Source organism: Podarcis vaucheri (genome assembly GCF_965113315.1).
Source record: "Podarcis vaucheri genome assembly, chromosome: 7".
Taxonomy (NCBI): domain Eukaryota; kingdom Metazoa; phylum Chordata; class Lepidosauria; order Squamata; family Lacertidae; genus Podarcis; species Podarcis vaucheri.
Genome location: NC_138765.1, coordinates 67,648,762 through 67,660,948, shown reverse-complemented (window position 1 = coordinate 67,660,948; position 12,187 = coordinate 67,648,762). Strand labels below are relative to the sequence as shown.

The following is a 12,187-nucleotide window of genomic DNA, read 5'->3' as shown; positions in this document are numbered from 1 at the left end:
GAACTGCATTTCAGTTTGTGGATTGTTTGAGGAAGTTAGGTAAATCTCCCCCATTTCAAGTCACTGGATCTTATTTTCTCCTAGCGACTTCTGCCTAGACAACCATTTATGTATTTACAGTAAACAGTTTTGAACAGGGGTCAGCAAACCTTTTCAGCAGGGGGCTGGTCCACTGTCCCACAGACCTTGTGGGGGGCTGGACTATACTTTTTTGGGGGGGGAGGAACCAATTCCTATGCCCCACATACACCGTGGGAGGAAAAGGAGTGGGGGGGGGAGCGTACCGCCCTCGGCAGTGCGATCCCGGTGGGGTGCCATGGCGGCTGCCCCCTTGCCTGTGCTAGGAGCAACACCCCCACAGGTGGCGCGCCACGCCCCCAGGACACGCACCATGCACCTGCAAGCCCCTGCCTGCTCTCTGCCCCTCCCCCTCCCCCGGTGCCGGAGCATGAAGCTCCGCCACTGCCCACAAATAACCCAGAGATGCATTTTAGATAAAAGCACACATTCTGCTCATGTAAAAACACCAGGCAGGCCCCGCAAATAACCCAGAGGCGCATTTTAAATAAAAGGACATATTCTACTCATGTAAAAACATGCTGATTCCCGGACCGTCCACGGGCCGTATTTAGAAGGCAATTGGGCCGGATCCAGCCCCCAGGACTTAGTTTGCTTACCTATGGTTTTGAATGTGGGAGGAATACCTTGGGAAGGATATGTATCTGTTAATATACAGAGAACATCAGTGCATATGCGTGACCGGCTCTCATAAAGAAACAGAGAGGCAGCTCTATTTATGTTATTTGGAGCAATTTTTTATTTTTTCATTACATTAACATTTAGAACATTTTTATTTATTTGAAAACTTTATTTATTTATTTATTTATTTAATTTAATGAATAACGAAACTAATAAAGTTTCTTTCCTTTCCTTCTTTCTTTGAATTAGTGGAAAACTTCGTTAGTCTCTTTATGCATTTCATACGGTATTTATTTATGACATTTTCCCCTCAACCTGGTCTCAATCCCCTTAGGCAGCTCCGAGCAGCGCCTGGAACCACAACTCCCATCAGCCCCCGAGAAGAGAGGAGGAGGAGGAGCAGGATGGGAAGCGGGCCAAAGTTATTGCTCAGTCCCTCCTCGCCATGCTTCTCTTTACGACACACCTCCCAGCATGCTCCGCGAGCAGCGGCCTTAAGAGGACGGGACGCCGAAGGCGATTCCCACCCTACCCGCTCGTCTCTATGGTTATATCCTCCTTTCTCTCCTTCCCCCTCCCCTCCTATGCGGCGAGTGCGCAAGCGCACGCCGCCTGACGCAAGGGCGGAAGTGGGTGGGAGGGCGGCGCCGAAGTAGGCGCATGCGCGCGGCCGCCTCCTTTTTCTCTCTTTCCCCCTCGTTGCTGCCGCCATGGCGCCTGCGGTGAGTCTCCGGCCGAGTCGGGCCTAGAAAGGGAGGTCCAGGGTGGCGGGGTGAGGCCCGTGACGTATTAAGGAAGCGGAGGGGGGGGGTTGTTGGAGGTGACGTCATAAGGAGCAGGGAGGGGAGGCAGTCTACCTAGCCGGGGGGGGGGGTTCCCCCTGCCCCTTCCTCCCTGCAAGCTAGGCCTCAACGTCTCCTCCCAGCCCATGAAGCGCATTTCTGACTTCCCTGGACCCGCACGCGTTTTACTTTCCGGGGTAGGCTCCCCATGTCTCCCCTGATCATGTGCAGAGAGCAACTGAGCTCTTGGATCTGGCTCCAGAAGGACAGCGCAGGAAGCGAGGCCTACCCTTAAGAGCTGCTGGATCAGGCCAAAGGGGGCCCCATCCAGCCCAGCCACAGTGGCCAACCAGGTGCCCCAAAGGGACCCCCCCCAAGCAGCACGTGAGAGCAACAGCCTCCTCCCACTCCTACTCTCCAGCATTCTAAGGTAGAATGCACTCTCTATGGAGGCTTCATTGACAAATCTTACAAAACTGAGAAGAGCCCTGCAGCCCCGGGAACGGGCCAAAAGGGACCCACCTAGTCCAGCCCCGTTCTCACAGTGCACATCAGGCATAATTCAAACTCCGGCCCTCCAGGTGTTTGGGACTACAATTCCCATCTTCCCTGTCCGCTGGTCCTGTTAGCTAGGGATGGTGGGAATTGTAGTCCCAAACATATGGAGGGCCGGAGTTTGCCTATGCCTGGTGCACATCCTCCTTCTCACAGCCCTGCTGCACCCTTTATATCAGAGACCCCTTTTATCTCTCCGTTTATCTCAGAGGCTTCAACTGGGGTGTCTCTAGGGTTGCCTTTTGGACTCCCATTGCCCATGCAGGCTGTGCTTGATGGGAGCTGGACGCTGAACATCACCTGAAGGACCATCAATAGTTTACTGCAGGTGTAGCCAACATGAGGCCTTCAGATGTTGCTGGACTATAGCACACAAACAAATTTATTGCAGTTCATAGACCCAAAATACGCAGTGCAGAGGCTGCTGAACAACGATAGTTTTCATCATCCCTGACCATTGAGCATGCTAAGTGGAGCTGATGGGAGTTAAGAGTCTCAACAGTGTCCGGGGGGTGGGGGGGGGTGGCCTTGCCATTGATTTACATTACACATAAGCATTTGGGGGAGAGAAAAGTCTCTCTAAAGGGTTGTGGCCTGCTGCTTTATGTACAGTCCACACCTCACCCAGTGTGATTGTCTGTGAAGCCAGGTCACATTATATATTATATACATGTTCTACATGTGTTCAGACACACATGTTGTGCAGCTCTGATTGTTGGCAGTCCAGGATTCACCAGTGTCCGTTTTCCAACTTGTATGGGCGACCACTTTGTGGCTGTGTTGGGTATGAAAGTGAAAAATTTGTGAGATAGGGACTAACACCGACTTGCAGTGTCCCCAGTAACATTGGCCTATATCCAACACTCTGTAAAGTCACAGAATTCAGTGGGCTTAAGCTTGCCTGTGTTGGATTTAGACCATTAATTCCCCCCACCCACCTCATATGACCAGGTGACACATATTCACTCATACAGTGGACGCTCGTGTTGCGAACGTGATCCGTGCGGGATGCACGTTCGCAACCCTCTGCGCAGGTTGCGATTCGGCACTCATGTGCAAAGTGCAATTTAGCGCTTCTGTGCATGCGCGACTGCCGAAACCCGGAAGTAACCCGTTCCGGTACTTCTGGGTTTCGGCGATCCGTAATCCGAAAAAACGCAACCTGAAGCGTCTGTAACCCGAGGTATGACTGTATAAGAAAAAATGTGCAGAGTGGGCAGAATGCTGAACCTGCTGTATAATCCTAGCCACAATATTTAAGCTATAGCTTTGTCTTTTGTTCCAATTCTTGGTTGCAATAAGAGCTATTTTAAACTCTGTCTCTCAGGTTGCTGTGTTTATTATTAATTATTATTATTCTGTACTACTTTTCTATCGGAACAGTCAAAGCAGTCAGTAAGAAAACAAAAAAAACACCATATCAAAATTTAAAGCTGAAACAGTAAATCATATGAAACAATATGAAAAGATGGCATACCTTCAAATTTTCACATCAACTCCTCAGGAAATTGACTGACAGGGGGGTCAGACTAAAGGCAAACTATATTTTCGGCCACAAGTTATTTATTTATTTCCTAAGACTTAGACACTTTTCATTGTAGAAAACCTCAAAGTTGTTTATAAGAAGAATAAAACAATAACATTATTGGTAAAAAATAAAATAAAAACAATAATTTGAAACATTCAAATCAGCAATAAACTAAAAACAAATTAAAAGACGCATCAACATTCCAGATATCAGGGTAAGCTTGGCTAAACAAAAATATTTTTAGCAGACACTGAAAAGTATACAGTGAAGGTCCTGCCCAATGTTGGTAGGCAAGGAGTTCCAAAGTGCAGGTGCTGCCACATAAGAAAATTGATTTTTTACAAATGCAGAACAGGTAATGGGGTAGCTGTAACAGTGCCAGTTCTGCAGGTTGAAGTGGTCCAGCAGGTAAGGAGTTCTTGCTGGTAAACTGGTTCCAAAGTTGTCAAGGGCTTTACAATTGTACTTTGGTTTTCAAACAGCTTAGTTCCCAAACGTTTTGGCTCCCGAAACCCAGAAGTGACTGTTCCGGTTTGCAAACTATTTTTGGAAGCTGAACGTCTGATGGGGCTTCCGCATCTTTTGATTGGCTGCAGGAGCTTCCTGCAGCCAATCAGAAGCCGCGATTCGGTCTTTGAACATTTTGGAAGTCAAATGAACTTCCGGAATGGATTCCGTTCGACTTCCAAGGTACGACTGTATGCTCGTACACTAACACCTTGAACTTGCAAATCTCTGAGCACAGCTATTCTATGTGGACAAAGTCACACCTCTCAGCAATTGTGCTGCAGCATTCTGCACTAACTGCAGCTTCTGGATCAAGCCAAAGGGAAGCCCCAAACCATGGCAGAGTTTGTGCCAGATGTGATCTATAGTATACAAGATTAGTATGTGCACATACTAAAGTGTCTTTTTTTGCCTTTAGGTTACTGAGCTAGGTTGCTGGAGCACTAGGGAAGACCTGACTGTCCAGCTATCTAGGGCTAGATCACTGCTTAGTTGCTTATAGTCCACCAAACTGGTTACGTTTGTTCACACACATAGCAGTGTTAGTGGTTGCATCCAATTAAGTCCTAGGCTCCGCCTGTACTATACATTTAAAGTTGTCTCATACCACTTTATGCAGCCCTGGCTTCCCTCAAAGAACCTTGGGAACTGTAGTTTGTTAAGGGTGCAAAGAGTTGTTAGGCGGCCCTCCTCCCAAGGCCTGTTACGGAGCTATAATTTCCAGAGTGGTTTAACAGTCAGTCCCTCTTCCCAGGTAACTGAATTGTAGCTCCGTAAGGAGAATAGGGGTGTCTCCTAATAACTCTCAGCAGCCTTAAGTTCCCAGGATTCTTTGGGGGAAGCGATGACTGTGTATGTGGGTTAAACCACAGAACCTAGGACTTACCGATCAGAAGGTCGGAGGTTTGGATCCCCGCAAAATCTGAAAAAGGTGCCAGCTTTCTACAAAGCTTGGTTGCCTGGAATCGCTTCTGGCTCTCTGTGGACAACCAGATAAGGGGGCAGCTAGCATCATCTGCTTGTAGTCCTGCTAGCTTGCAAGCAGATAGCTAGGCCAGCATGGATTAAGGGGAAATAGCCACCCACTGGTGTTTGTCCCCAGTGCTTGATAGTCAACATGCCGCCTCTCACTTCCGTTCTTTGCTGTCATGGCTGAGGGCGAATGACAAACTTCTTCTCCAGAATTCTGTGAGGTGGATTACAGTGAGCAACATCACTCTCCTTCTGGACTCTCCTCAGGAGGCTTCCAGTCAGCCAGAGTTAGGAAGAATTAAAGCATGGGATAGCAGCAGATAAAGCAATAAGAAGAAACCTACTAGGAGTAAATAAATGTTGGGTCTGGGGCAGCTTGACAATCTTGGAGAAAAAAAGGGATTTTAGGAAGGACTTCTAAAAACATGGTTTTCGGCTTCAGAAGCAGAATCATCACCACAAAAGGCATTGTAGGGGCAGAAGATTTGGGTTGGGGAGAGCAAGAAAGATTGAGAGAAAATTTGAGAGGAGTGCAGCTGGTTGTATAGCCTTTTGTTTAAGAACGAGGAACTTCTAGATTGGCTGAGAGAAGTGGCAAGGAGCCAGCACAAAGATTCAACAGGTGTGAGACAAAATCAGGGTGTTGGGTGGGGGAAAAAGGGTTTGGGAAAACATGTGATGTTGTGCAATTTCTTCTCTATGTGGGGCTCATCTGACGTTGCAAAGAGGATTTCTGCTTTTGCAGTGAGCATCGGGCACCAATAGGGAAAGAAAACATACTTACGGTTATTGTCACCTCCTATAAGGCATCTAAAGCTGTTAACTAGAGGGGGTAACCGTGTTAGTCTGTAGCTGCAAAAACAACAATAGAGTCTTAATAAATTTATTATGGGACAAACTTTTGTGGACAAGAATCTGCTGAAAAACAGTTTCTTACCTCTTTACTGCATTCCTCAGTACTTTAATTTCACCTTTTGGGTGGCAGGAACCAGTGTATAGTCAGTGTTATCTACCCTGAATCTTTTGGTTAAGTTTAGACTCCAGCCAAGATGAAAAATCTGGGTTTGGGGAGGGACAGCTGCCTGTTTCACCCCTCCCCTCCCCTCCTACATTTGGCAGGCTGTGAGACATTAGTTTTATTTATTTGTTATAGAAAGTTATATACTGCATTTCAAGTATAGGAAAATAGCTAAAGCAGTTTTCAGCATATTAAAATAATACAAGAGCCCTTAAAATTTCCTCTCCAGTGCATGTGCCCGGATTTCTTGAACAATAGTAACCTCTCTTTCTCTCTCTCCTGCAGAAGAAGCTTGTGACGAAGGGTGGCAAAAAAAAGAAGCAGGTTCTGAAGTTCACTCTAGACTGTACCCATCCAGTAGAAGATGGCATCATGGACGCTGCCAACTTTGTAAGTTCCCGGCCCTTGGAGGCATTGACCACCTCTGGAATCCCATTAACTGCCTGCACTTGCTACCCTGAGAAGCCAGGCGGGTAACTGAACACATCTCCCACACAAATTGCAAATAGAAGATCTGGTTGCTTTGCTGCCACCTTTGGAAATGGGAGGCACTTCTGTCTCATTCAGGGCTTCTGTTTTGGAGTGTGTTTTTGACAGGCAGGATATGCCTCCTTGTGCTGTCGAAAGGCTGCTTGCAAATACACTGCTAACTGGAGCACCTGCTGTTCTCTCTGATCTCTCCAGCTAGCATGGAGGACAAGGCTATCGATGGCTGCTAGCCGTGATGGCTGCGCTCTGCCTCCAGAGTCGGAGGCAGTAATGCTTGTGAAGTGCTCTTGTGGCTGGAAACCGAAGGAGGGGATAGTGCTTTTCTGCTCTGCTCTTGCTAACTGTTTTCCCACTGGGGATTGGCCGTGGTGAGAACAGGAGGCTGGACCAAATGGGCCACTGGCCTGATCCAGCAAGCTCTTTTCATGTCTGTGCTGAATACATTTGGTTGAAACTGGTTTTGGATTCTGCAGGAGGTTATTGTTGGTTTGGGGTGGGGAACCTGGTACCCTCCAGAGAATGTTGGATTGCAGCTCCCATCACCCATAGTCAGTGTGGCCAGATTGGTCAGGGATGATGGGACTTGTAGTCCAATGGCCTCAACAGGGCCACCAGTTCCTTATTTTTGCTTTGTGTCCTGTTTTGGAACAGCCTGGTTTGGAGTGGGCAGATATTGGAGCTCTGTGTATGTGTGTGTATCTGAAGTTTGTGTGGCAAAGCCTGATGCCTGTTTGCTTGTGGCACTGCCGTTTTGCTGCAGGGCATACATTCAGCTCTGAACAAAGCGACTAGGTATGTGCTTGCACTAACGCTTTGTCTCAGTCAGACTGCTGGGCCATCCACCTCAGTGCTTTCCATCCTGACTGGCAGCAGCACTCCAGGGCTTCTGATGAGAACTCTTCTCAGAGTATCGCCAGTACAGTAGTTTGGATACCCCAGCGGGCTGACCCTTTTCCTTGTTGGTTGTGCATTCTTTCAAAGGCTTCTACGTATCATAAATCCTTTCTTGCTTCTGCCATTGTCTGTATTATACATGCAGATTTATTCAAATGTAAATTTATTAATCACTCGTGGGGGAAAAGGAATCACCTTAGGCAGAGGTGAGGAGCCTGTGACCCCCCAGTTCAGGGGTCAGCAAACTTACCGTGCCTTGGGCAGGTGTCTCCAGCACTGATCGTGTGGTGGGCATGGGAGCGTGTGCCCATATGCTATTTCCGGTGCACTTCCGGGTTGGAGGAGCACCGGAAATAGCTTGTGCGCATGTGCGCGGGCTTCCTCCGACCCAGATGTGCACCAGAAATAACGCTTGCGCATGCACAAATAACGCTTACGCATGCGCACAAGCTATTTCTGGTGCTCCTCTGACCTGGAAGTGGGCAGCTGCGCAGTGCAGCGGCGGAAAGAGCAGCAGCGGGTGGCAGGGGTTGCCGCGGGCCGGATAAATGAGTCCCTCGGGCCATATCCAGCCCACAGGCCTTAGTTTGGGGACCTCTGCTCCAATTGTTGCTGAACAATGACTCCCATCATCCCTGACCGTTCTGGCTGGGCCTGATGGACACTGAAGCCATGTGGCAGCCAGAGAGCTGCAGGCTCCCTTTCTCTGGTCTGCACTGACTGGCAGCAACTCTCCACAGTCTGGGGTAGAGAGAAGAGTTTGCCAAGCCTGCTGCCTGAGAGATTTCCATGAGAGGCACCCAGGATTGAACTTGGGACCTTTTGTGCTCTGGCGCTAAACTACGACCCTCCAGAACAACAAGGATGTGGAACCTGTGTCCCATCCCCAGGTGTTGTTGGCCCATCATCCCTGACTGCTGGCTAGAAAAGATGAGAGATGCGAGGACCATAGGTTCCCCATCCTTGATCTGGGCATCCTTTAATTGGCTGGTGACCTCACATTGTTCACAGGTGAATATTATGGGTCATGGTTCTTCTCAACATTTGTGAGAATTACGTTGAAGTCTCTCATTAACCTTTGTTGGGTTTTAGACCTTTAGAAATTGGCAGTGGTGCCTCCTGTTTCAGGACATTTGCATGTCCAGTTTTGTTGCAGAACAGCCTTCCCCAAGCCTGTGCCCCCCAGATGTTTTGGGACTGCAGCTGGCTGATGGGATCCATAGTTCAAAGCCTCTGGAGGAGACCAGCTTTGGGGAAGGCTAGTTTAGTGGTCGCAAGGGACGCGGGTGGCGCTGTGGTCTAAACCACTGAGCCTCTTGGGCTTGCCGATCAGAAGGTTGGCGGTTTGAATCCCCATGATGGGGTGAGCTCCCGTTGTTCGGTCCCAGGTCCTACCAACCTAGCAGTTTAAAAGCACACCCAAAAAAAAAAAAAAGCGCAAGTAGATAAATAGGTCCTGCTCCGGCGGGAAGGTAAACAGCGTTTCTGTGTGCTGCTCTGGTTTCGGTGTTCCAATGCACCAGAAGCGGCTTAGTCCTGCTGGCCACATGACCCAGAAAAACTGTCTGTGGACAAATGCCAGCTCCCTCGACCTGTAAAGCGAGATGAGCTCTGCAACCCCAGTGTTGTCTGCGACTGGACTTAACTGTCAGGGTACCTTTACCTTTACCTAGTGTAGTGGTCAGGATTTTGGACTAAGACCAGGGAGACTTTGGTTTAAAGCCCTGCCTAGGCAGCCATGATGCTCGCAGACTGATCTTTGATCAGTTACTGTCTCTCACCCTGTCTTGCAGGGTTGTTGTACGGATGAAATGGATTGGGGGGGACCAGTTTCACCGCCTTTATCTTCCTAGAAGGAGCAATGGCAACACAAACATGTTCTTGAAAATAAATAAAAGGTTAGGCATTGCCTCGTAACAGTCACTCTTCAAGCGCTTGTTGTTTATTTAGAGCATTTGTTATCCGCTTTTCAGGCAGAAAGGCTCCCAGAGTGGCCAGCATACAGTCATTTAAAACGAGACAGTCCCTTCCTGCAGGTTTACAACCTTAAAAAACGCAGCACGCAAGGGAAAAGGGACGGGGAGGGTAGAGGAAAAAACAAATTAAACTGGGGTGCCAGTTCCTAAACAGGCATTACTATTTTTTTTTGTTTTTGCAGGAGCAGTTCCTGCAGGAGCGGATCAAAGTGAATGGGAAAGCTGGGAACCTTGGTGGCGGTGTGGTGACCATCGAGAGAAGCAAAAGCAAAATCACAGTCACCTCAGAGGTCCCTTTTTCCAAGAGGTAAGGAGCCACGCGGGGTTAAAAGACTGGGGTGGGGGTGGCTTTGACTTAAAGAGGCCTCTGGCCCTCTGGTGTTGTACAATTGGCTGCAGGTGCAGGCTGAGAAAAGAGGATCACCCAATTAAGCTTATGTGCTGCTTCATACAATACATTTTACTCATTGCCACAGGGATTGTTGTTGACCACTAGCTTTGTGCCTTTAAAAGGGGATTCTTGGAGGAGGAGGAGGGGAGAAATCTATTCATGGCTGCTATTCATAAGGACTATTTAGAACGTCCATCTTCAGAAAAATCTTTCCTCTGAATTACCAGTTCGTGGTTTGCAATAGTGGAAGACGGCTATTTATTTATTTAATTACTTCCCCAATTTACCATAAGGAAGGTCTCTGGGCGAGACGCAACATTAAAATACACAGTTACAGTGGTATGTCTGGTTGCAAATGGGATCCGTTCTGGAGGTCAGGCCGGATCCTGAGAGACTGCTTCTGGGCATGCGCGCGCAGCGAAACACTTCCGGGTTTGCCGCTTTCACAACCTGAAGTTTACGTTAACTGAGGGTAACGTAACCCGAGGTTCTACTGTATGTTTAAAAAGCCTTGAATCGAAAAAGTGTGAAAACAATATAAAACAGTTCTATATATAAAACATTTCCAATAAAAATGTTATCATGCAGCTCCCGTTTGAGGATTTGTAGTGTCGCAACACAATCCTGGATTTGTGTGAAGTCCAGGTGGGATAGAAGAACAAAAGTGCTTTTAAATAATGGTGGAGGTTTGAGTAGAGCAGGGATGGAGTAACACTGAGAGGAAGGAAGGAAGGAAGGAAGGAAGGAAGGAAGGAAGGAAGGAAGGAAGGAAGGAATATTTATTTGCATCAGCCACCAGCCATAGCAATAAAACAAACAAAATGCGGTATACTGTACAAAGAATAAAGGTAAAAATTCACTTATATAAAATACATTTTGAGGGTTTGGATCAATAATCAAATAATGGATCTTATTCTAATTGCCTCAGCTAAAAACCTTGCAACCTGAACACTGAGAGGGAAACATGGAAGTTTGAGTAAAGTGAGCAGGTGGTGTCATGGAGGGCGGGATAGAGACAGTTTAAAACAAGATTTGAGTACAGTGAGAAGGAGGGTTGGAAAGGCTCTGTTGTGCTGGTTTGTTTAGGGACTGACAGGAGTTGAAAGTCCAAAAATATTTTTAGGGCGATGCAGGCCCTCCCATTCCATGTATAAATGAAGCCAAACTGCTCATTTAACAGACTTGAATAATTTTTTTCTCTTGGCTTGGGGTATTGAAGAATGCAAGCCCATGAAACCAGTTCCTTACCCTCTGGGTGTCCTACTGAGTCCTTCCTCTAAGCCTTGGAGATTTTAGTCGGTGTCGTCAACTCACCTTCACACCCAGAAACAGGGAGTTGGAAATGTGATTTCATAAAAAATAAAATGACAAGAAAGCTAAGGGTTTTTTTGGTTGCCCAGATTTTACCCACATTTGCAAATATCATGCCTTTTGGGGTTCTTGGTCGACGGAGATCCTGTTGCCGTTGACTCAGCTTGAATTATTTAAGCAGCTCGAGAACCGGGCATGTGACTGACCCAGCAGACTCCAGTGGCGTCATTTGGGGGCCGCAGTCAGTTTGTTTCCCTGCTTCTTTGTTCCTCCCGCAGATACCTGAAGTACCTCACCAAGAAATACCTGAAGAAGAACAACTTGCGCGACTGGCTCCGCGTGGTCGCCAACAGCAAGGAGAGCTACGAGTTGCGATATTTCCAGATCAACCAGGATGAAGAGGAGGAGGAGGAAGAAGATTAAATGCAAAGGAATCTGGCAATATTTTGTACATTCGCTTTTCCTTCAATAAAATATGGTGAAAGTTGTTATAACATTTCTCCTTGTGTGGTTCTGTCTGGATTGCAGTCTGCCATGTAAACACAGCCAGAATAGATGTCCGCACCAAAAGCTTCCCCTGTCCTTTGCTGCTCTCTACGGAGAGATTGTGGTATGAGCTTTGGGGTAGGAATCCCCAACTTTTTCTTTTGCCCAAGCAGGGCCAGCCCACCTGTGGCGTGGGGCGAAGTGGCCCCTGTGGGCACCTCTGCCACTCCCAGAAAGGCAGCACTGGCAGCCAAAACCTCACAAAATCTCTCCAGGGTAGTGGCCCCACAGTCACGTGTTCCCATTTCTGATGTGCCCAAGAACCCACTTAGAAATCTCAAACTCAGGATCGCTGCAAAGGGCACATTTTGTAGAAGAAAAAACTGGCAATGCTTGGAAACACCACCCGTCCCTGTAGGGGAAAACACATAAAACAGGGGGGGGGAAAGACCACCCCAAAGGTTGGGCAAGCCCTTCACTCCCCCAACCAAACTATCTTCTCCACAAGCTAAAGCACCTCAAGTTAAAATTGGGAAGGTGTTGGGTGCTGGTGTTTGAGGGGGTCATTGTGCCTGCGAT

At 47.8% G+C, this 12,187-nt stretch overlaps 1 protein-coding gene across 1 annotated transcript; it reads left to right on the top strand.

Annotated features, from left to right (window-relative positions):
* Positions 1–1,283: 1,283 nt before the first annotated feature.
* Positions 1,284–11,616, top strand: RPL22 (ribosomal protein L22). Its single transcript, XM_082230707.1, has 4 exons — positions 1,284–1,421; positions 6,347–6,451; positions 9,603–9,727; positions 11,401–11,616. Exons 1-4 carry the CDS (start codon positions 1,410–1,412, stop codon positions 11,543–11,545), a joined length of 387 nt encoding a protein of 128 aa, XP_082086833.1. The 5' UTR covers positions 1,284–1,409; the 3' UTR covers positions 11,546–11,616.
* Positions 11,617–12,187: the final 571 nt, after the last annotated feature.

Bases quoted from the DNA above. Each gene is read 5' to 3' on its own strand.
- RPL22 (XM_082230707.1), top strand. The intron at 6,452-9,602 runs GTAAGTTCCCGG...TTGTTTTTGCAG, and splicing joins TCATGGACGCTGCCAACTTT to GAGCAGTTCCTGCAGGAGCG. The intron at 9,728-11,400 runs GTAAGGAGCCAC...TTCCTCCCGCAG, and splicing joins GAGGTCCCTTTTTCCAAGAG to ATACCTGAAGTACCTCACCA.